This window comes from Ciconia boyciana, chromosome 4 (assembly GCF_034638445.1).
Source record: "Ciconia boyciana chromosome 4, ASM3463844v1, whole genome shotgun sequence".
NCBI lineage: Eukaryota > Metazoa > Chordata > Aves > Ciconiiformes > Ciconiidae > Ciconia > Ciconia boyciana.
In genome coordinates this window covers 1636391-1661499 of record NC_132937.1, presented here as the reverse complement: position 1 = coordinate 1661499, position 25109 = coordinate 1636391, and the positions used below count along the sequence as shown (strand labels likewise).

Sequence of the window (25109 nt, the reverse complement as noted above, 5' to 3'; positions counted from 1 at the left end):
GCACTTTGCTTGGTTTCATCAAAGTTCATTCTTCATTAATCTGGGTGATCCTTACTGAAATACCGTTGATATGGCATATACCAACCATAGAAGTGATGACATTCAGTATTATATAGCAATTAACATCATACAATTTAATTCATTGGCTATTCTCACCCAAAATCACATCCCCTTGAGGTACACATTGGACTTCCCCATCGTTCCGCATCATCCACCAAGTGCACCCAGGTCCTTGAGCAAAAGCAATCCCACGAATGGGCTTGCCTTTGCCCAAGGCAGGAGTAACCCAGACTGTCTGCCCCAGCATATTTTTTACCTGCACTACAGGGACTTTATCCCCTTCTACAGGACGTAAAAGTTTTGATTGGGCAGGGCCAGCTTGATTGGCAGATCCCCTAGTGTTGACTAACCAGGTGGCCTTTGCTAAATGTGTATCCCAGTGTTTGAATGTCCCACCACCCATTGCTCTCAGTGTAGTCTTTAACAGCCCATTGTATCCTTCGATTTTCCTGGAGGCTGGTGCGTGATCGGGGATGTGATACACCCACTCAGTGCCATGCTCTTTGGCCCAGGCGTCTATGAGGTTGTTTTGGAAATGAGTCCTGTTGTCTGACTCAATTCTTTCTGGGGTTCCATGTCGCCATAGGACTTGCTTTTCAAGGCCCAGGATAGTGTTCTGGGTGGTGGCATGGAGCACGGGATATGGGATATGTTTCCAGCCATCCGGTGGTTGCTTCCACCATTGTAAGCACATGGCGCTTGCCTTGGTGGGTTTGTGGGAGTGGGATATAATCGATCTGCCAGGCCTCCCCATATTTATATTTCAGCCATCGCCCTCCATACCACAGAGGCTTTAACCGCTTGGCTTGCTTGATTGCAGCGCATGTTTCACATTCATGGATAACCTGTGCAATAGTGTCCATGGTCAAGTCCACCCCTCGATCACGAGCCCATCTATATGTTGCATCTCTCCCTTGATGGCCTGAGGTGTCATGGGCCCATTGAGCTATAAATAATTCACCCTTATGTTGCCAGTCCAGATCCACCTGAGCCTCTTCAATCTCAGCAGCCTGATCCACCTGCTAGTTGTTTTGATGTTCTTCAGTGGCACAAGTCTTGGGTACATGAGCATCTACGTGATGCACTTTTACAACCAGGTTCTCTACCCGGGCAGCAATAACTTGCCACAATGCTGCAGCCCAGATGGGTTTGCCTCTGCGCTGCCAGTTGCTCTGCTTCCATTGCTGCAACCACCCCCACAGGGCATTGGCCACCATCCATGAGTCAGTATAGAGATAGAGCACTGGCCACTTTTCTCATTCAGCAATCTCTAAAGCCAGCTGGATGGCCTTTACTTCTGCAAATTGGCTCGATTCACCTTCTCCTTCAGCAGATTCTGCGAGTTGTTGTATAGGACTCCATACAGCAGCCTTCCATCTCCGATGTTTTCCAACAATACGACAGGACCCATCAGTGAACAGGGCATATTGCTTCTCATTTTCTGGCAGTTTATTGTACAGTGGGGCCTGTTCAGCACGCGTCACCTCCTCCTCTGGTGATATTCCAAAATTTTTGCCTTCTGGCCAGTCCATGACCACTTCCAAGATTCCTGGGCGATTTGGGTTTCCTATTCGAGCCCGTTGTGTGATCAGTGCAACCCACTTACTCCACGTAGCATCAGTTGCATGATGTGTACAGGGGACCCTCCCTTTGAACATCCAGCCCAGCACCGGCAGCCGGGGTGCCAGGAGGAGCTGTGCTTCAGTACCAACCACTTCCGAAGCAGCTCGAACCCCTTCATATACTGCCAATATCTCTTTTTCAGTTGGTATATAGCAGGCCTCGGATCCTCTGTATCCCCAACTCCAAAACCCTAGGGGTCGACCTCGAGTCTCCCCTGGTGCTTTCTGCCAGAGGCTCCAGGTAGGGCCATTCTCCCCGGCTGCAGTGTACAGCACATTTTTGACATATCTTGCCCTGCCAGGACTGGCCCAAGGGCTACTGCATGCACTATCTCCCGTTTAATTTGTTCAAAGGCTTGTTGTTGCTCAGGGCCCCATTTGAAATAGTTCTTCTTCCGAGTCACTTGATAGAGAGGGCTTACGATCAGACTGTAATTTGGAATATGCATCCTCCAAAATCCCACAACACCGAAGAAAGCTTGTGTTTCCTTTTTGCTAGTTGGTGGAGACATGGCTGTTATTTTGTTAATCACATCCATTGGGACCTGATGACGTCCATCTTGCCATTTTATTCCTAAAAACTGGATCTCCTGTGCAGGTCCCTTGACCTTACTTTGTTTTATGGCAAAACCAGCTTTCAGCAGGATTTGGACTATTTTCTTCCCTTTCTCAAAAACGTCTTCTGCTGTACTGCCCCACACAATGATGTCATCAATGCATTGCAGATGTTCTGGAGCTTCAACCTGTTCCAGTGCCGTCTGGATCAGTCCATGGCAAATGGTGGGGCTGTGTTTCCACCCCTGGGGCAGTCGATTCCAAGTGTACTGGACGCCCCTCCAAGTGAAAGCAAACTGTGGCCTGCACTCTGCTGCCAAAGGGATTGAGAAGAACGCGTTAGCAACATCACTTGTGGCATACCATTTGGCTGCCTTTGACTCCAGTTCATACTGAAGTTCTGGCATGTCCGGTACGGCAGCACTCAGGGGCGGCGTGACTTCATTCAGGCCACGATAGTCTACTGTCAGTCTCCACTCTCCATTAGACTTTCGCGCTGGCCATATGGGACTGTTAAAAGGTGAACGAGTCTTACTGATCACTCCTTGGCTCTCCAGTCGATGAATCAGCTTATGGATGGGAATCAGGGAGTCTCGGTTGGTGCGATATTGCCTCCAGTGCACTGTTGTGGTAGCGATTGGCACCTGTTGTTCTTCAACCCTCAGCAACCCCACAACAGAAGGGTCCTTCGAGATACTGGGCAGGGTGGACAGCTGTTTAATATTCTCCGTCTCCAAGGCAGCTATACCAAAAGCCCACTGATACCCTTTTGGGTCCTTGAAATACCCTCTCCTGAGGTAGTCTATGCCAAGGATGCATGGAGCCTCTGGGCCAGTCACAATGGGGTGCTTTTGCCACTCATTCCCAGTTAGGCTCACTTCAGCCTCCAATACAGTCAGCTGTTGGGATCCCCCTGTCACCCCAGAAATACAGATGCGTTCTGCCCCTGTATAGCTTGATGGCATTAGGGTACACTGTGCACCGGTGTCTCCTAGAGCCTTATACTTCTGTGGGTCTGATGTGCCAGGCCATCAAATCCACACAGTCCAGTAAACCCGGTTGTCCCTTGCCTCCACCTGGCTGGAGGCAGGGCCCCTCTAGTCCTGGTCATAGTATTCGTTACCTGTTTCTTGTAAATATGAGTCAGGAGATCCTTCATTAAAATCAGGAGTAAGATCAGCCCTTCTACTCTGTCTGGGGAACTGCCCACTGGAAACCAGAGCAGCAATTTTCCTGGAAGAACCCCCTTTGGTGATTGTTTTTCCTTGCAACTCACGTACCCGTGCCTCTAGGGTCGAGGTAGGTTTTCCATCCCACTTCCTCATGTCCTCTCCGTGGTCACACAGGTAAAACCATAGGGTGCCCCGTGGTGTGTATCCACTATATCCTCTCTGTTGAGCAGAAGAACACTGACTCCTAATAGCTGAGATACTGGTCTGTACAGGTGGGGAGCAGGACATATCCTGTTTGAGTTGCTGGACCTTCCAGGACAGTTTCTCCACAGCTGAGATGAGGGAGGAAGAGATACTTTCTTCGTATTCCCGGAGTTGGCTAGCCGCTTCATCCACTGTTGGTCCCTCTCCATCTTTCCAGTTCAGTATTGCCACTGAATTGGCATACGACGCTGGTGCGCTCCGTACCAACTTCCGCCACATGGGTCACGTGCACCGGACTTCATCTGGATCTTTGGATAACTGCTCGTTGTCCAGGTCACCATAAACCACCTCCAGCACGGCTAATTCCCTAAGCCCCACCCAGCCGCTCACTCACTCCCCCCACAGAGGGGTGGGGGAGAGAATCAGAAGGGTAAAAGTGAGAAAACTCATGGGTTGAGATAAAGACAGTTTAATAGGGAAAGCAAAAGCCCCGCATGCAAGCAAAGCAAAACAAGGAATTCCTTCACTCCTTCCCATCGGCAGGCAGATGTTCAGCTATCTCCAGGAAAGCAGGGCTCCATCATGCGTAACGGTTACTTGGGAAGACAAACGCCATTACTGCGAACATCCCCCCTTCCTTCTTCTTCCCCCCAGCTTTTTACTGCTGACCACGATGTCATATGGTGTGGAATATCCCTTTGGTCAGTTGGCATCAGCTGTCCCGGCTGTGTCCCCTCCCAAATTCTTGTACACCCCCAGTCTACTCGCTGGTGGGGTGGTATGAGAAGCAGAAAAGGCCTTGACATGTGTAAGCACTGCTCAGCAGTAACCAAAACATCCCTGTGTTACCAACACCGTTTTCAGCACAAATCCAAAACATAGCCCCATACCAGCTACTGTGAAGAAAACAAACTCTATCCCAGCCAAAACCAGCACACCCCCATAGATTGGTTCTCCGAGGAGAAGAGGTAAAAAGTGTAATTATTAATATTTTCTGAGAGATGGCTTCTGAAGTATGGGGATGACGGCAGTGCTGAGTACAATCTCATGACCAATAATTTTATCATACCATAAGCCAGTGTTAGACAGTACAGAAAAACGATAACTTTAATCTAACTCCCAGAGGTGATAAACAGCACCATAGGGAGTGTATACGGCAAATAAGGTGTTACATAACACAACTGAGAACAAGCACAACAACTCTGAAAGCAAATGAATCAACATCGTGACCAGCGACTATTAAACTAATATAATGAATGCTTATCACGAATTTGTTTTAACACGCTCCGTTCAGGTCTGTCGTTATCTCAACCCTTCGAGTCCCACTCTGGATCAAGATAAAGATAGTTTAATAAGTAAAGGAAAGAAGAAAATTAAAGAAAACAAAAACACAAAACAAGTGATGCAAAGACACTCACCACCTCCCACAAACGGATTGATGCCCAGCCAGTCTCTGAGCAATGGCTACCTCCCCCAAAACCCCCTCCTCTCAGTTTTTATTGCTGAGCATGAGATCGTATGGCATGGAATATTCCTTTGGCCAATTCAGATCAGCTGACCAGGTTGTGTCCCCTCCCAGCTTCATGCCCACCCCCAGCCTACTTGCTGCGAGGGCAGAGTGGGAAAAAGAGAAAGCCTTGATGCTGTGCAAGCACTGTTCAGCAATACCCAAAATACTGGTGTGTTATCAACACTTTTAGCCACAAATCCAAAACACAGTGCCACGTGGGCTGCTATGAAGAAAATTAACTCCATCCCAGCTACACCCAGTACACCTTGGTAAAGTGTTTCAGTGTTAATTACCTTAATTTAAATTAAAATTTTCAATTTTAATTTAATTTAAAGCAGTTATTTTCATTGTGACATTCTTGAGTTTAAAGTCTATTGATCTTGTGGCATCTTTGTCTATCACAATGAAGTATTCTCCCTTAAGCTGACTTAGGCAAACTTAAGTGCTTCAGGAAGGAACATAGTCTAATACAGCTTTTTTGTAGGCTTTGAAGCTGTTTTCTTGTCTGAACACCTTCTTATGCATTTTTTTTAACTCTAAGGGGAAAAAAACATTTATTCTCTCTGTCTTTAACTCCTGAGATTTTGAGGTATTATCCTACGGTGCTTGAGAGATGGACTAGTGGAAGTGCCTCACCTAGCCTCTGCTGCTTCAGTTTGGTTCCAAAATGGAGATGGAGTTGCTGTGTGTAACAGCTGATCCCAACACTTGATGGGCTGAAGGAGCAGCCGCAGGAAACTCCTGCAGCCCTGCTGAGGGGGTGGCAGGTGCCTTGGCTGCCCAGCTTGGCTGCCCCCCTCCCTGGGGGGGGGCAGCCATGAGATAAACTCTAGGCCAACATCTCTAGCTGACTGACTGTGGCTCAGATGCTGGCTCCTGGCCAACACAACTCTTCAAGTATGAACTGATTTGACAGCTACTGTAGCCACCTTGCTCTGGTATACCCACACAATGACTCTCTTCTTTCAAGCCTTTCCTTCCTTCATGAGCAAACTGTGTTTTCATGTTAATCTCAACCTCTTTTACTCTTGCAGGGTGCTGAAGAAAATTCCAAGTCTGGTACCACATCCTGGTCAGTAATGACCCCACAATCCTCCTTAGCATGATGGAGTGTAATTGCATATGTGGGAATCCAAAGAGGAGAAAGCAGGTAAATCACTTCCTCTTTCCAACACATTTGGCTGTGTTATTGTGTTGCTCAGAGTGCAGTCACTCAGTCACTCAGCAGCCACTACTTTCTTTTGCCACTCTGGGAACATGTAGACTCCAGCAGTAGCATGATTTACATGATTTTTTTTTTCTGAACATGAGCCACCTTAAACAAACAGCTTTCTCATTAATCACTTCAAAACAACTCGAGTTAGATATCAAGAGGAAGAAAGGAGTGCTCTGCCTCCAGCTGGGGGATGCCTTCCTCATGGAGGCAAGTGTCCTCTGTGCAGCCCTAAATATGCCCTAATGCCACTTGTAACCACATAGGAAGACTAAGAAACGCATACGTGCTTGTTAGGAGGCTCTGATTTTAGACAGGAAAATCTGAAACAAAAAAATCCCACACCACACTAAACAGTAACGTGTGGTCTAGGCCAGGTTCCCTGCCACGCTGCGCGGGTCATGGGTGCCCCTCAGGCCAGGCCGCGCCCTGCCCCCTCACACAGGAGCTGCAGCGGGCACCAGGAGCGGCACCAGCACCGGCCCCAGCGCCCGTTCGCTGCTGCGGCGGGCGGGCGCCTGCTGCCCCCGGTCCCCTCAGTATCCGGCGCGGCAAGGAGGCCGCTTTGGTTCCGCCACCCCCTCCAAGCGGCCCTTCCTGCCGCCATGGCCCGGCGGCGCTGTCCCCTCCCGGCTGTTGCTCCTCCTCCTCCCCGCTCTGTCCCAGGGCGCAGGACTGACATCACGCCCAGGGTTTCCATCCGACTAAGGGAGGAGGTTGAGCAGAGTGGCAGCGTGATGGCGGTGGTCGGGAGGACTTAAGAAACGGCGGCGGAGCAACACAGCACCTACTCCCCAGGCTTCTCCCTGCCCGGTTTGGGGCCCTATTGTTCAAGCCGGTGGGGGCTGCAGGCGAGCCCGCCGCGTGGGGCTGGTAAGGAGCCGGCGGCCCAGGCCCTGTGGCGGCCGCAGGAGCAGCCTCCGACTCTAGGTTGCAGCACAGACTTCTTCGTGGGGTGTAGCGCCGCCTCGGACCAGGGCAGCCCTAGAGAGGCCGGGCCGGGCGCACGCACGCACGCAGGTAGGCAGAGGCCCGCCATGGCTCCTTTCCCTGGTCCGGAGTTGTGCGGTGGCTGTCGCTTTCGAAGATGGATGGGGAGGCGACTGGCGTTGAGAAGAAGGGGTTGGATGCCCAGCATGGGGCTGGGCTCCTGGGCCCGCTCGCTGTTTTCCGAAGAGGGAGGGAGGGAACTGTGAGAGCTGAGGCGGGCAGCCGGGGTTGAGCCTCTTTCGCTGGCTCCTGCGGGGGGAGCCTGTGACGAACCGGCTGGGAGGCAGGAGTGCGGCCTTCGCTCTTCTCTGGCCATGGGGGGGCGCTGGGAGAAGCGAGCACGGAGGACAGCGGCCGCCTTGGCAATACTGCCAGGGAGCCTTGGCCAGGAGCGGCGCCTGTGCGGGTCGCGACACCAGCAGAGGGCCGTCTCCGGAGGCGGGAGGTGAACCCGCGGGAGGTAGGGAGGCAGCCCTAGCCTGGGCTCTCCCCGGGAACGCCTTGGGAGCGGTCGGTCACGGGAGGCCGCGAGAGCGCGATGCGGGTGGTCGGGGAGGATCGTCGCGGAGCAGGGAGTGGGCGACAAGGAGCGAGTTTCGTGGCCGCTAAAGATGTTTCCTGGGGCCCGGGGAGTGCCGGTCCTGGAGGCGGCAGGGTGTTCGCACCCTGGGCGCGGGAGGGCAGACAGAGCGGAGCTTGGCCTCGTTGGGCAGCAGCGGCCGATCCGCGAGGAACCTCCAAGCCGCCCGGCTCGCCGCCGCCGCGGGGGCCCCAGCCTCGCTTCGCGGCTTCTCTGGGGTTACAGGGCTCTTTCCTATCACTTTTCTTCCGTCATCGCCTTTGTTTGCTGGCTGGAGTGGCCCTGGTGTCTGAGATGGTGCCTGAGCGCAGGGCTTTTTCCACCCCGGAACGATGTGGCCCCCGCCTCCATCATGAGCTGTAGGTCGGGCTGTATTAGAGGAGAGCACCTCGAGGCAGGCAACCTGCAGGCGAGCCCCTAATCGCTTTCACACTACTAAATCTGTGAGAGGCGCTGCTCTTTAGCTGATTATCAGTGAGTTCATACTTGCACTCCATTTAAAGTGAGACTAAACTTTTTCTAGGTGCATCTGACACGGCAGAGATCTGATTGAAGATGTTCATGTATATGAAATAACGATCACTCCATCTGTGGGATCTTGTTAGCTTGATGTAATTGAGCCAATTTCTTAAAATGGGACAGTCTTTATTTTCCTGCCTCTACCCCCAACTGGATGTAAACATTGTGCCTGTGTCTGGAAATGCTTCTGATATGTTTCTTTTGTGCATTAAATAATTTTGCTAATCAGATCTTGGAGCATTAATATCCATAATATTTATATTTATGTGTTTGGGGAGGCTGTTTTCCTTTAAAAGTTAGATCTGGTTGTTCTTAAGACAGTACTATGGCATACCAAAAGCTATTTTTCAGTTAAAAAGATGTCAGATGTCATAGATACTCCCTTTCAGTGTTGTTGTGACAGGACAGGTTATTTTCAGTATCTTTCAGTTGCAACCATCAAATATTTCAAATTATGTCAACGTTTTCCTTTACTACTTTAGGTAATTTGGGAAAAATCTTCAATACCTGTAGAGAACAGTTGAGTAAACAAGTCACCTGGAAAACAGAGTACCAAGAAGTAGATTCTTGACATCTGCCTTCTAACCTGAGTGGACTTCTATTTATCTTTTAAACTTCTTAATATTTACAATGAATGGGCACAGTGATGAAGACATTATAAGAAACAGTAGTGGAGAGTCAAGGTAAGCACTTTCAGTCCTTGGCTACGTATTCTCCTGTATTTTGTTTATTAGAACCGGTTTATGGTTTAACTTTGTGCCAAAGCTTCCTGGTGAGCAAGTAGACCATTATTTAGGAGGACCAGCCATGCTTTTTTACAGATGCTTAATCTGCTTGTTACAATCTGTTAGCTTCATTTAATAACTGTAACAATCATGTGTATATACCTTACATAATACAGTTTTAATACTATTTAAGCTCTATCAGCATCCATTACTCTTTTTCCTCAAAAGTTATCTGAAGTGTCAAAAGCTGAAACAGATTAGATTGAAATGTTAAAGTAAAACTCGTGTCTATGAAGTGCAGGGCATGCATGCATAATATGTGCTGTATAAACCCCAAACTAGGCTATCTCTGAAGTTGAAACAGTGGACTGTTAATTCTAGTGAGGCTTCCTTTTTTTGTTGAGTTGTCAAAGCAGTATAATGGAAAGCATTAACTTCATGTTTGTTTTGCAAAGTGAAAGTCCAGTTTTCCCTTAATTAAAAAAAATATATAATCCACCCCTCTAACGTTGATTGCTGGTGTTCTAGGATGTGTAGATGGTTCACTTGGTTGGAAAAGCCTGGTTAGAACTTCCCTGCTGCAAGATGAGGATAACAGTGAACTTGTAGGGGTGGAATTAAATTCTTATTCTAGAACATTGCTAAGTTCAACAAGTATCTACTGCACTAGGAAGTTAATATTTCTAAAACTGGGAATATGATGAATGCTGTAGATTTAAGAAGGCAAGGCAAACTTACAAATAGAAGTGGTTGTGATCATGTTGTCTGTCTCCTCTTTCTGATCACAGCCTGTTGAACCTGTTAGTTAATTCCATCAGTCAGAGGTCATAAAGAAAATGGAGTTCTGTGGGCTTTATGGAAACAGCCAGTTGGGTAGAGGGGATAGATCTAAATTATTGCCCCAAGTGAAGAAATCCAATAACAACATAATGGACAGCTGATCATTCAGCACGTGCTGGCCATTAAGCTTGCATGTAGCATAGCGAGTAATGAGGTGGGAAGAAGTGGGAAGAGAGAAGTGTTTAGGTGATATTAGGTGCAAATCTCTAGGAAACCTATGAGCAGTAAAACTAAAGAAACTTTAACAACTTTTGTGTATTTTTTTTTATGTCAAGCTTCCATATTATACCTAGAAATATTCTAGAAAGTCAGTAAACTTTGAATCTTGTGAATAATTTGTAAGCTTTTTTTGTTTGTTTTTGTTAGATTTCTGCTTCCAGTAAAGATGCTACTTGTCTAGTTAGCAAACAAATTTTGGGTTTTTTCTAGTAAGTGGCAAAATATTCCTGATTACTTATATTAAAAAAAATAAAAAACAACATAAAACCAAACCAAACAAAAAACCAACCAAACCCAAAACAAGCCTTGTCAGTTGAGTAGAGGAACATGAACAAAATAAACCAGTGTGAACAAAGCTGGTCTTCTGAACTTTTAGAGAGTTATAAATAAGACCTCCAGTAAACATTAACTTATCGGGGACAACTCTGATGACTTTGTATTTATGAAGTTTTTTACTACTTGAAAAGAGTCACCTAGCTAAAGATAATGTAGGAATAATACTGCGTATCAAACTATGACCACTTGTAAATACCAGTATATCAAAGTTATTCAAAAGCTGTAGCAATTCTCATAAGACTAAACCAACTAAATATCAAAAAAGCTTCCAGACAACTTTATTATAAGTAAATATCAGGAAGATGCAAATTACTTAAAACATGATAGTTGCCTGTGAAGTGGGACTTTGTTCTGCATCTTAAATGTGCTGCTGAGCACATTTTAAAGCTTTAAAAAAGTTTTAAAATGTTAAACTTTTTTTCCCCTAGGCTTGTATCAGTCATTAACCCTGTAGCCTAATTCACAGACAGATCTCGGAAAACCTATTTGTATGCTTGCCATTTGCTATCGGGAAACTCTGTTTTTGTAAATGAAGGGTGAAGGCTTCCAATATTAAAGAATTGAGCCCTTTTTCTGTCCAGCCTATTTTAATTATCAAAATAATTATTGTGAAAGGTGTTTGATGCTTATGGGGTACCTTAGTATGACTTGCCCCTGTTGTTTTTGTGGTTTGTTTTTGTTTGCTGGTGTCGTGTCATCGTTCCCCTCCCTTCTTCAAGTTTTCCAGAACTCTAAATGATTTTCACTAGGAGGAAAATTCCTTAAGCTAGTTGTGACTGCAGACAGATATCTAACTGTAACCAGGGAAGTGAAGCTACATTTAGTCTTCAAATGGTCTGGAAATATGAATTCTACAGAATGTAAATAAAATCAGTAACAAAATAGTTACTATTGATGGCAAATTATCATTACTAGGCTTTTAGTGATCCTGTTCCATTCAGAATGCTAGGAAGAGAAGCAAAACAAGTTGAGAAAGTAATTGAGAATTGCTGCTGGGAAGAAACTGCAGAGAAAGTCAGACTTTCAAAAGTAGGTAGAAAAGGAGAGATGAAGGCAGATACAGTGACAAATCTAGGCAGCAGCATTGGTGATACAGTTGATAATAACAACAATGAATCTTTGAAAAGTATGTCACTAAAAATATGACACTTTACAAATGTAGCAAGGCCATTTTTCCCTCTTTGATGTCTGTGTAAGCTTCCATGGTTGTTGCTCTGGGGTGACAGTCCTGATCACAAGTAAATATAGCCAGATCTAGGGGAGCCACCATCACTACTTTGGAAAGTAAAGAGAAGCAGTGGATCAGGGCTGGCTTTACAGAAATACACGGCCTCATGCATACTGCTTTATATTGTTTTAAAGAAACTCTTACCGTGAATTGCAGAAGTTATGGAAAGCCTGTAGTATTCTCAGCAATAGGAGGGCTGGAGAAGGGGCTAACTGGAAACCTTAGATTGTATACGCTGGCTAGCACTATGGTAAGGAATTGTATCTGTCTTCTATTCCCTGTGACTGGCTGTGAAGAAGCATTTCTTAAGCATGTGGGAAAGAAATGGCCAATTTGCCATGCTCCTGTGTTCCTTTCCACTGTTGAGTCTCTTCATCAGGCTGGTAGATGACCAGAAATCTTTCCATTGCTGCAGGTGCTGAGCCTGAAGTTCTGTTTGGCCACAAGTAGAAGTGAATCTCTTGTATTTTCATGGTTTAATAACTTGTTGTTGCACTATTTGGACTTTCCTTGGCCATGTTAGCAACCTCTGAAGCTATAAATCTGTGCTAGTGCCAAGCATGATGAAGGTTGTAGACTGACATAAACACTATAATCTAATCTTGCTGCTTGATGTTAGAATTTCTGTGTAATAATTACAGTGGAGTCTACTCTCCAGTTTTTTATTTACTTGAAATCACTGGTCTGGAATGTTTTCAGTAGTTCTAGGTGAAATATCACAGATAAACATTATCTGGATAGCAAGTAAGTATAAGCACAAAAACTATAGCAATGCTCTGAGAAACTGACTCATTTAAGAAAAGCATTTTTGTGTAGTGTTCTTGAAAGCATTCTGTTGCAAACTTGAATAGGAGTAAATACATATTAGTCAGCTAGCATTAAGAAAGCTTAATGAGCAAGGAAGGGCAGTTATAGCTGAACTGCAACACAAGCTCCAGGTAGAACAGGGAATGCAGAAGTGAAACATTGGTGCCAATTGAATAGCAATCTGGTTTCCCATCTCTCTGCTCTTCCTGTGTTTCCTGTAGAACAAGACATGGGGCACTTCAGCAGACCTTATTTCTCTGTAGGTAAAAAAGGGTGTGCTCAGTAAAGCTTATCTGGAAAGTAGCTGGCTGGGGTGCATTGTACTTCCTTTTTCCAGTAAGCAGAAAGTGGCTTCTTGCACCAAGGTCCCTTACCATTGTTTATGTTCTTGAAAGCTGATGTTAATACAAGACTGTAATTTCTGTGAATTTAATTTGCTTTGTTGATTTAATAGTCTCTGGACCACAAAAGATAGTTAAGTAAAGCCAGCTCTTTGTCAGCATGTCAGCAGGCTTGAATTTGCTGTATAAACTCATACCTTGCACAGAAGATTAAAAAGATAAATTGAAAGCCACTATTCTAAGTTCCTGCTTTCAAGAAACCGAAGTGGGAGTTAAAACAAAGATTCCCCAAGCATAATTACAGAAGTATTCTCATCTATTGGTTTCTTTTTGGTAGAAGTGGGTAATACAAATTAGGGAAAAAAAAGAAAAAAATGTGTATGTATAGAGAGAGTTGTATTGGGTTTATGTGGCAAGGTTTTGGTAGTGAGGAGACTGCAAGGGCGGCCTCCATCAGAAGAGACCAGGGACTGCCCCTGTGCTGGACAAAGCCAGTTCCAGCTGGCTCCAAAATGGGCCTGCCACTGGCCAAACATGAGCCAATCAGTGAAGCTGGTGGCACCTCTGTGATAACATTTAAGAAAGGGTAAAACGCTGTGCAGCAGAGTGTTATGTGAGACAGAGGGAGGAATGAGGGGGAAAAATGTGAGAGAAACAGCTCTGCAGACACCAAGGTCAGGGAAGAAGGAGGGGGAGGAGGTGCTCCAGGCGCCGGAGCAGAGATTCCCCTACAGCCTGTGGAGAAGACCACAGTGGAGCAGCTATTCACCCTGCAGCCTGTGGAGGGCCCCACGCCAGATCAGGTGGATGTGTCCTGAAGGAAGATGCAGCCTGTAGAGAGCACATGCTGGAGCAGGCTCCTGGCAGGAACTGCGGCGTTTGGAGAGGAGCCCACGCAGGAGTAGGTTTTCTGTCAGGAACTGCAGCCCCTGGGGGACCCACACTAGAGCAGTCTATTCCTGAAGGACTGTACCCCGTGGAGAGGACCCATGCTGGAGCAGTTCTTGAAGGACTATCCTGTGGGAGGGACCCCACGTTGGAGCAGGGGAAAAGTGTGAGGAGGAAGGAGCAGCAGATGAGCTGTTATGAACTGACTGCAACCCCCCATTCCACATTCTCTGCCCCCCCGGGGGTGGGGGGAGGAGGTAGAAAGTTGAGAATGAAGGAGTGAAAGTGAGCCTGAGAAGAAGGGGGTTGGGGGAAGGAAGGTGTTTTAGTTTTGTCTTTGTGTCTCACCATCCTACTTTATTTTTAATTGGCAAGAAATGAATTTGAGTTTTCAGCCTAAGTCAGGAAAAGGGAATCGAGTTCGTGCTTCAGAATAGATGAGGATGGGAAATAACACTTCTTGGTAGCCTGAACTTTATACTCTTTGTTCCCTTTGCTTTATATTAGTGGTGATGAATAAGATGAATCTCTTTTACACATCTAAATCAGATTGAGTAGTTCAGTTTAATTAAAAAAAAAAAAGAAAAAAGCCCACTTGCATTGTATTTGCCTAAATAAACTTACCTATGAACTTTCAGTTTTAAGAGTTTGGCATTTAGTGTTAATTTCTGGACAATTTCTAGTTCATTCTGGAAGGGGCTTTTCATATTCAAATGCATGACCTTCCTTGGACTTCTGGTTTATTAAAATAATGGTGAACTGTCATCTCAGATGCTTTTCAAAGACCTTGCAGAAGTTAATCTTTTCTGTTTTTAATGGGTTAAACTTTTATTTTGCTCAAATTGATATTCTGTTTCCTGTTGTTTTTAAATTGGAGGATTGATAAGGCAGTTTAATGTAACGAATGCCCTCTAAATCAGCAGTGATAAATTGTCCTCTCTTGAGTCCTTTATCAACCTAGACCTTATACAGGAGTCTAAATGCTCTAACAGTGCTTTTGCAGCATGGCTTGTGTGGCTTTCTGTCTTGAAGTTTCTCTTCCTAGTGCCTTGTATAAATTAGCTGACTGTTCCTAGTTTGTGTGTTCTGATCAGGGGGGCCTTGTTTTAAGAGGTAAGCTAGTGAAGCTAAACCTAAGACTACTGAAAAGAACTAGTGACTCTGTGACAGAATGCTTGCTTTTAATGTTTGTCAGTGATGTTTTTCTTTAAGTCTGTCTTCTCCTGTCATCTCCCTAAAGCATACTCTTATTTTACTCCATAGATATTTATTGGGGTTTGAAAAATTAACAGGTGCAAACATGCAACAGTTATCTCTTGATACTCTCAGTAAGCTATCTTGCTTTTCTTGCAAAATAGTTTGAAAATAAATATTGCTTTTGTGGATCTCTCTTAAATTGCTCTTGAATATATTGAGAATATCCAGAGACAGTGTCTATAAAATGTAATACAGACTAACTTCTTAGTTGTGTCAAACTTTCATACCAAATCAGATTTGACATATGCTGCTGTACAAATGCAACTATTTGACTCAAGGGCTAGGGGTGTGAGAAGCTTCTTTACTACATATCCTGGAAGATGCTCTCTGTAGACTTTACATTGGTTTGCCAACATACATGAAGCTATACTTCTTCATGTAGAAATCCCATCCTGAGAGCGTGCTATTCATTCTTAGTATATATTCCTGCATGCCTACTACTGCAGGTTAGCATTGTCAGTTAACTTTGTCATCACTGCAGTGATTTGTTTGCATGGTAGAGAAGTAGTCTCACTTCAACAGGACTGAAGAGGTCATCATTATTGCTTTATCCATAACTTTCGCTTCTTTTTTTCCATGGTCCTGTGATGCTCCTATAACTGTTTTGTGCAGTCTCATGCATTCCTGTCTTTGTTTAGTGTTGTTGGTTTGGGATTTGGTTGTTTGTTTGTTTTTTCAATTGAACAAAGTACAGTGTATGTAACGTATGGTTTCTTATTCAAGAATACCTTTTATCAAATAATACTGTTTTAATTTTATTGGGTTTTTTATATATAATATATATAAACAAAAAATTGCTTGAAGCAGGGGGAGGAAGGCTTATATGACACATTTTTGAAAGAGGGACTTACAAAAGCAGGAATTCTGTTTTGAGTAACAGAATTAAGTATCTAAAAGAGCACAAATGCTCTTCAACAGCAAATACTGAATATTCCCTTTCTGTATACATCATATTAACAGCATCTTTATTCTGTAGCTTAATTTGCCTTGCCCTATTGTTTTAGATCTAGAGTTCTTCCAATTCTAGTCTTGATAGTATTTATAATTTCTGTTGATGTTTGGTCTCTTCTTGGAAGCACGTTCATCAGTGAAGAAGGGAGGGGGGAAAAAAAAAAAGCAAATTACACCACAGGATAGAGTTGGTTGGAAGAGGACAGCAATGCAAGAGCAGAGTAAAGGGAGGACATAATGTGACAAGGTAGGATAGGGTAAATTGACAAACGCAGGTGAATAGTTAACTGAAAATTAAGTTCTGTACACTGTCTCTTTCTCTCGTTATATGTAAGGTATGTATGGTTTTTCTACCAGTCTCTTGAGTATATTCAGAAAGGGTGAGGGAAAGACAGGAAGGTTCTAATTTAGGCTTAGGTGCCTGAAGATTGCCTCCTACCTTCCAGTTTCAAGCAGGCTTTTTTGAAAGAGGGGAAAAAAGGCTGGTTGTGTTGTACCCAAACCCTCTCTTTTAGGCTACTTCAGGTGTCCACAACAGGATGAGTATGGTGTCCTCTTTCACCTTTTGCTGAACTGTTTCAAATAAAAGCATCTAAAGAAAAGGCACTGACCCTGGACTGTACAGGAAGAGAAGGGGGCAAGAAATAAAGCACTTTGCCTGTCCTCTTATGTAAGAGGAACTCTGGAGAGCAGAGGATCAGAATTGCTGTTCCTGAGATGATATTTATGTAACAACATTAGGTAGCAGGTAATTATGACAGTATTCTGAGTCTTTGGTCAAAGAAATGTTTGAGTTTTAATGTTCCTTGCATCCTAACGCTAGGAATACAATACCAGAATCTCAGTAATTAGTAGTGCCAGTTCAAGTGATTAATCTTGTAGAGTTCAGTGGTGCTATTTTGTGTTAATAGGCATTACTCATTTTGAGGAAAGTTAGACAAATTATGGACCCTAGCTGGACAGCATCAGATAATATTTAAAGCTCTTTAGCTAGAGGAGGAATTGCTTGTATACTACACCACAGATAATGCAGGGAAAAATCAAAGAAGCACATAGGCAAAGGAGGAAAAGAAAACATTACAAGGATGTTAAAATATGGCTACCTCAGCTATTATTTCCATGAATTTACATTTTAAATGCCTTTATTATAGAACTTAGGTTCTGCTCCTTTTAATAAAAGGATAAAAGGAAACAGTCTTGCTGTCATGGAAGTGTGTTGTGTTTTGGGGAGGGGTTGTTTTGGTGGGGGGTGTGTTTTCTCTTTCCCCTAATGGAACAACTATTTTAAAAGTCAAATTTTGGTATAGTCTGAAATGCTCTCACTTGTAGATTGGTTAGCAATGATAGCTTGTAATGATTATTTCTAGAAAATGTACATGTTGTCTTAAACTGTATCTCCTTTCCTTTTCAACCTCAAGAAAGATTAAACCACTTCTGGCATGCTGCTGATAGAAGTTGTTGAAGTGAGAGATTGCTTGTCTTTCAAGTTCTCAAAAGAATGTGAACTTTTCTCAAGCTGATTATGATTGGTTTTGCCCTATAATAGCTGTTACAGTATTCATTTTAGCAGATCAAGAAAATGTCATCTGAGCTGCTAGAAATGTGTATGAAACTTCTATATCTTGTATGTCTTCCTGCATAGCATTTTAAGCACTTGGAAAAGCAACTGCAGTCTGTCATGATGCATTGTGGAATGTGTGTGCATGTACTAAAATTGAAAACAACAACAAAAAAAACCCTTTTCATTTGAAATGTATTTAGTTAGTTTTCCTAAATTCTGTATTGATTTGCACCATTTTATACTTTGGTTTCAGGACAGCAGTCTTAAGAAATATTGCCCTGTTCAGTTGTGCTCACTTGTTACACTGCTTTGTGGGGTCTGTAAGTTGGTAGGATGTTTTTTAAAAGCTGAATCTGTTCCTTCTACAGACTGCACTGACACCACTAAGGGGGTGCTGTGTTGGGGGAAGGTTGGAGAGGGCATTAATAGCAATGTCAAAATAAGTTATTCTCATGGAGCATCACTCACCAGCAGGCAAATATATTGTTTGAGGACCAAGACTCTGTTTTCAAGGTGTTTGGCTTCAGCTGTGATAGCTCATACTGCTGCTTTGTACCATTTTTCAAATTGTGTGAAAATTGCTGAAATTCAGAGTAAATGTAGGAGCATTTAAAGTGAAATTTTGAAGTTGCTTCTTCCTTAGTTCCCCCTCTATTTGCAAGGAGATGATAGATGTAATTTTTTTTTTTTTAACACATGCATGTGTGTAACTGTGTACCTTTTCTTAAATACTTCCATCCTTCCTCCTAGGGTTAGCATCTGAACTACTAGGGTTTAATCTGAATTACTGCTCATGTGGTAGAGGGTCATAGGTAATCCCATGACAGGGATTAGAGATTTATGTTCATTTTTAATAACTAAGGGTTATTTAATGTGTCCATGTTAGGGAGAAAGGAAGGCTGCTCTCCATTACTGTTTTTTACCCCTTAGTGTGCCAGTAGTTTTGTGTTTGCAGTAAAATGTGGGGAGGCTGGGGGAGGAGAGTTCTGTTTTTCTTTCATGAATACATTAGCTAAAATACTGTAGCAAAAAAATTTGCTACAATTAAGTCCTGAGGCAGGGTGAATCTGGGTCCTGCTTAGGTGATACTGAGAAGTAATGACTGTTAAATTTTGACTAGGTCAGCACTAGACAAGCGAAACAAAAATAAAAAGCCAAGTACATATATATCCCAGTGAAGTTACATTTGCAAAAGCAAAGTGCTAAAAAGGGATGCTCTCTGGTGGTAAATTGACATGGTGTAGCAAACTGCTAGTAGCTGTGTTGAAAAGAAGTTGAAATTGAAAACTATTACTATGGTAGCTTACTACAGTAGTTTTTCAGTAAGATGTAATTTTCAAAATACTTAATTTTCAATACCCCAGTTTTTATTATGGGCACTGTTTAAGAGACGTGGCTAGAATGCTGCAGACATTTTGGTGTGAGGGAAGAAGTAGGTTTTTAGTCTCCTCTTTAGATAACGCTTCCTTTGTTCCAAGCAAGTCTTGGCATATTTTGGAGACTTTCTTGAATTTTTTTTTTTAGAAAGTTAAATAGGTCTGTCATCTTTATTGTTGCTGCTTTCTTACAAGTATTACTTCAAAAACAAGTAAGGCATTTCTTTATCTTGGAAGTTGATCATGCAAGTTGGTAGTCTGGCTGATGCTGATCTGTTTCTTATACTACCTACATATTCTAATATACTGATATATACTAATAAAAGAATATATATGTAGGTAGTATAAGAATTCTAATACCTACATATTCTAATATGTAGGTAGTTACCTTTTAAAGATAACTGAGAGAGAAATCTTAGGCTGAAAATTTCCGTTCAACTTCTGTTTGAATAGGTAAGTAGTCCTGTTAGGCAAGAGACTTTTTTTTGTGGTATTGATACAAAGATGTTTTCTTTCAACTGCTGCAATCCGTAAATAGCTTGGTTAGGGAATGAGTTTTCAATTTTATTTGTGTGTGTGTGTGTGTGTATGTATATGTGTGTATATAAATATATATATTTTTCCCCTAGGTTTAAGAAAAAAATGATTTCTGTGAGAGAGCAGAGGCAGTGAGTTTGATAGAGAGAATGGCTAAACTGAGTTCCTTGTTCTTAAGCCTTTTCATGACACCTATGTTAGTGTAAAATTGAATTTGAAAGATGCTAGTATTAAGTTCTTTTTTTTTAAAAAAGTCAGTTGAACGTAATAGTTTGAAATACTGACATATCAGTTTTACACTTTGTGAAAGAAGGAATGTTTTAAAAAAATATATATATTTTTTTTTAAGGTTTGGCCGAAGTACAGGAAAAACAAGGACACAGTCTGCACCTGGAAATATGTGACAGCTAGTGATTTGCCTTGGCATAAACTTGTTCTCTTCTGGCTCTTAGACTACAGTGATCTCAGTGGTAGAAATAAAAATATGAATTTTCTCTCTGATTTTTGGAAAAGTTGGGTTTTGGGGGTGTTTTGGGGGGGGTTGGTGGTGTGGTTTGTTTTTTTTTTTTAATGCTGAAAATTGAGCATTTATCCTGTAGCATTTACTGTATAGTGTGTGTTTTGCCTAGGGTTCCTCATCACTGTTACTGTTGGTTTAAATCCCTTATATTTCTCAGAGGAAAGTCCTTTGATATACAGACTATTGCAGCTATTGGAGTTTTAAAAGTATTGTGTCGTGCAGTGCTGCTTGTTACGGTCTCAGCAATCTATAGTGTATCTTCATTGCAGAATGTACTCATATATTGCCCTGCTTCCTACCTCCTTTGCAGATACAAACTTTTGGGTTATAATACTGCCCTTGTAGGGGTTGTGTCTCCAAGTCAAAGTTCTACTGAAGCTTAGCGTAGAAATGGACCTCCCCCCCAGTGAGAACACATGATAAATTAAATGATAAATTAAATGTGTGCTGCTAGTCCTCAGAGCCTTCCACAGCTGGTCATCCTGTGGCCAGTGAATAGGCAAGTTCTCCACACTTCAGTAAAAATGAAGTCACAGCTATTCATCTTGTCTTTTTTGTGTGTGCTGTAGTTACATCAAGATCTCTGTGAATATGTGGTACATATAAGAGGGTGTGCAGACAGAAACTAGTGTAGTTTCACACATCTGCATTAATTTGGATGACTAGAGTTGAAGTAAACTCTACTCAGTATGCACTAGTCCTCTGTGCTTGAACTCCCATAGGTACTTTTTACCAGTGAATTTGAAACTTTTTAAAGCATGTATGAGCACTGCCATAGCATCTCAAGATTTGATAAATGTTTTAGCAAGGTCTTGTTTTCAAAAAAACTTGCTGATGCTCAGTTTGCCTTTTCCCATTTTCTTGTTGTGCTGATTTAACACTGTGGGATAAGATGGCTTAGTAAGACCTTGTGGATGGTAGGGCCTTTAAACTTTATCTTTCTGTTTTTTCTTTATTCTAAGTACAAATTAGCTGTTAGTCTACGGTAGTGATCATGCATTCTTCCTCGTAGAGGGTTTCATTAGTGTAGCCCTGAAACAATTGTGGTGAACCTTATTATTTGATTTTTTTTTTAATTGTTTCTTGTATTTTCCTTTCTTCATCTCCCAATCCCTCTTACTTCTAGCTACAGATTTGTATTATAATCTTGCATTTATTAATAAGTCAGTTGAATACTGACTTTGAAACTTTTACTCTTTTTCAGGCGTTACTATTAGTTGATATGCAGTCTGGTCATATTACCCTCCTCATGTCCAAATTGGGTCAATTTATTGTGAGAAGCAGGGATGATGAGATAGGTCTTATTTTGCTGATCCTGCTAAGCCCAGTGGGGAATCCATTCCCAGGCAACCATTGTTAAGAGGCAGTGTTGCCAAGATAAGGAGTCTATGTATTTTGTCTGAACACTGAATATTGTATGATCCACATCTGTTGACGGATTGGTATTACTTAATGGAGAGCATAGATGATAGCTAGTTGATCTCTTCATAAAGAAAATGATTTGGAATTAGTCGAGTTCTTTACATCTAGCTCCTGAGCAAATGCTTGCAATATCTATTAGACTTTTACTTTCTATCTCACAATCCTTTTGTTTTTGAACTTGCCACTTCCTATGTTGAAAAACATTAAACTGTTAAAATTTCCCATCAACTGTGAATCTTACTGACATGATTTTTGCTTATTTATCTAAATGTAGGATTTAGGCATTTTTGGTGGCATTTTGTCACAGGGACTTGTCTGGCAGGTATTTACTTGTGTCTCGAGGTTTCTCCTTGCTGAATTTTCTTCTCTTCATGTACCATCTTCCACAGTCCCTGTGACATTTACCTATGGCACTGTGCTATGCTGAGAAATGCTATTGTTTTATAATGCTCTAATTTACCCAACGCTAGAGGTAAGGTAACAGTTGTGTACAATAATACTATTGTATTTAAAATATCTTTGGTGAATCATGGTGGATGTTGCCCTTAATTTCTGGTGAATAGTTTAAACTCCAGTCATATTCTACAGTGGGTGCCTTGCTTTTATTTTTCAAGTCAGGTTAATATGTTAGTGTTATAGCATCGTGCCTCAAGTAGGCCCTTGATGACAGGAATGGGAAGTTTGGAAGCAGCCTTGTTGCTACCCGGTTTTCTCCTCAGCAAGTGTAAGTAAACCCAGCAGTCATATTTCTTCATATCCCCCACTTCAAAATAAGGAAGCTTTTTCATGCTTTGTTTCTTTCTTTCAAAGTCAACAGATGCAGATGGTTGGTTGAGGTGCTGTCTACAGGAATCAGTTTGTGAATAGCTTCATGCATTTTTTTCCCCTCAGTAGTACAATTTAATTGGTGTTAGCAACAGGGAGAGTAGTGGTTCTGTTTTGTGGCTTTAAATGTCAGTTAAGTGTGTTCTAGTGCAGATGATCAACCTACCACCACCCACACACACACATATACCCCCCCCTTGCTGGCTGACAGCCAGATGAATTGTGCTGGCAGTGATAGGCTTAGACTTTGATATCAGCTTTTGGGTTTTTATTGTTTTGGATTTTGGTCTTATCTTTACTGGGGGTTTGTTTCTTTTTAGATGCTTGCAACCCAAGTGTACATAATTTAAAATTATTTTGCTTGTGTGGTGTTGTAATTCCAATGTTTTCCCTCATGATATCTCTAAAGTATGGTAGTATTTAACCTAATGAGGAATTTGATTAAAGTTTTAAATCTGTTCCTTTGTAAAATTGTTTTAGAAAACCAAATGTTTCTATGTTTTTTGAATAGTCATGAAATAAATGTTTAACTTAACATATTTAAATAGAATAATATTTAAAATCTAGTGTGAAATGAATGTACAGGTGGAATAATCCAGTGGCTCAAGAATATGCTACGGTCACTGATTATATGACTTGGCACAAGTCATATAATCAGTGACAAATTCAGAGTTTGTGTGGGGAATTTTACTGCTGTTATTTTAACTGTATAAGATGGTCTGCATGGATTTATATTATGTGTGACAATACACTTGTGGTTTTCCAGTTACTTTTTATAAACACTTTATTTAATCAAGTGTTTGGTAGTATTTTGTATATAGTTGGTCCAAATCACAACATGAAATGTAGTTTGCAAGTACTTCCTTAAAGATACTTTTTTCCCCTATTGTTTTTATGAAAAAAGTAAAACTAGGGAAACAAAACGGAGTTTATATTTGCTTTGAAGAAATGCATGCTCAAAAAAAAAAAAAATGGGGGGGACACACTGCTGATCTAAAAAGACTTAAAACAGTTGTGTGTGTGTATACACAAAAATATGTGGGGTTTGATAGAGCTAAGTAAGGGTTTGGGTGGATGAGAAATACCCTTGTTTGACTCCTCTACATTAATGATTAATGTTCTCCCTTCTTTCTTGCCTCTCTCTTTTTTTTTTTTATTTCTTTTTTTTTTTCTTTTAAGGTTTAGTGAAAAGTATCTGATTAAACTCTGAAATTTCATTCCTGATTTATTTAATCCAGTGCATTCATTTGTATGCTATCCATGTGTCTGAGCTAACCTAACAATTTATTTATAGGTGAAGCTAAAGTCTTTTTAATGTGACTTTTAAAAAAAATTCTGTTTAATTAGCCATTGTGTAATATCCTGTTAACTTCTAATTGCAGCCAATCAGATGATGATTCTGGGTCAGCATCAGCTTCCGGATCTGGTTCAAGCTCTGGAAGCAGTAGTGATGGAAGTAGCAGTCAATCAGGTAGCAGTGACTCTGAGTCTGGTTCAGAGTCAGGCAGTCAATCAGAATCAGAGTCTGACACATCTAGAGAGAAGAAACAAGTTCAAGCTAAACCACCACCAAAAGTTGATGGATCTGAGGTAAAAAAAAAAAAAAAAACCCATAAATTAACCCTTTGTGGGGAAAAAAACACTCTGTGCAGAGTAGTTACAAGAGCAGTTTTAATTTAAACAAACAAAACCCCCATAATTTTTACTTAGAATTTTAACTTGATTGGGTTAGTGAATGCACATGCTTAGCTCTCATAACAAACATTGGGCTCTTAAATTCTCATCTCTGTAAATACCTACAGTTAGATACTTACCTAAATTTTATCACGCAGAAGCACCTATTAACTTATTGCATATTTTTGAAGGCAAAGCCACACATAATGTTGTTATTTCTAAAATTTTATTAAGTTGTCTCTCTGATGCTTAGTTTCTTCATATCAATAAATGATTGTACGACAATTTCAGGCTTAGATACGGCTTGTCTTCTGTATGGGGAAAAAGTCTGCCAAATTTAGAAAAATAAAAAGTGCTGTTTAGAAATCTCTTAAATGCAATGGATGAAAGTTACCTGAACTCTCCTCTGTTTCTCTGTGTAATATGGCCTTAATTTGGATGATATATGATATATATGAAAGGTAATAAAATATTTCCTACCGTAAGATTCAAAGGCTGTTAAGGATTCTGTTTTTGTGGGGCTTTTTGTTGTTGTTCATGTTCATGCTTTTGATACTGTCTCTCACAGTATCCTTCTGGACAAAATGTCCAGCACACAGCTAGACAAGTCCATAATATGATGGATGAATAATTGGCTGATGGGTCGGGCTCAAAGAGTTATAGAAAATGGGGTTACATCAGGCTGGTGGCCAGTCAGCAGTGGGGTTCCCCAGGGCTCAATTTTAGGGCCAGTGCTCTTCAATGTTTTTATAAATGATCTGGGCGCAGGAATCAAATGTACATTAAGTAAGTTTGCCAATGATACTAAACTAGGAGGAGCTGCGGACTCCCTCGAGGGTAGAGACGCCTTACAGAGAGATCTGGATAGACTAGAGAGCTGGGCAATCACCAACCGTATGAAATTTAACAAGAGCAAGTGCCAGATTCTGCACCTGGGACGGGGTAATCCTGGGTATACATACAAATTGGGGGACGAGAGGCTGGAGAGCAGCCCTGTGGAAAGAGATCTGGGGGTTTGGGTTGATGGCAAGTTGAATACGAGTCAACAGTGTGCCCTGGCAGCCAAAAGGGCCAACTGTGTCCTGGGGTGCATCAAGCATGGCATAGCTGGCCAGTCGAGGGAGGTGATTGTCCCAATCTACACTGCACTGGTGCAGCCCCACCTCGAGTACTGTGT

General features: G+C 42.2%; 1 protein-coding gene across 2 annotated transcripts in view; it reads left to right on the top strand.

Annotated features, from left to right (window-relative positions):
* Positions 1-7001: 7001 nt before the first annotated feature.
* Positions 7002-25109, top strand: part of LOC140650888 (chromodomain-helicase-DNA-binding protein 1-like) — a 60716-nt gene continuing 42608 nt past the window's right edge. For both annotated transcript variants that reach the window (XM_072859717.1, XM_072859716.1), the window contains exons 1-3: positions 7002-7356; positions 8908-9108; positions 23641-23848. In XM_072859717.1, coding sequence (XP_072715818.1) covers positions 9056-9108; positions 23641-23848 — 261 coding nt within the window. In that variant the 5' untranslated portion in view covers positions 7002-7356; positions 8908-9055. The remainder of the gene's footprint in view (positions 7357-8907; positions 9109-23640; positions 23849-25109) is intronic.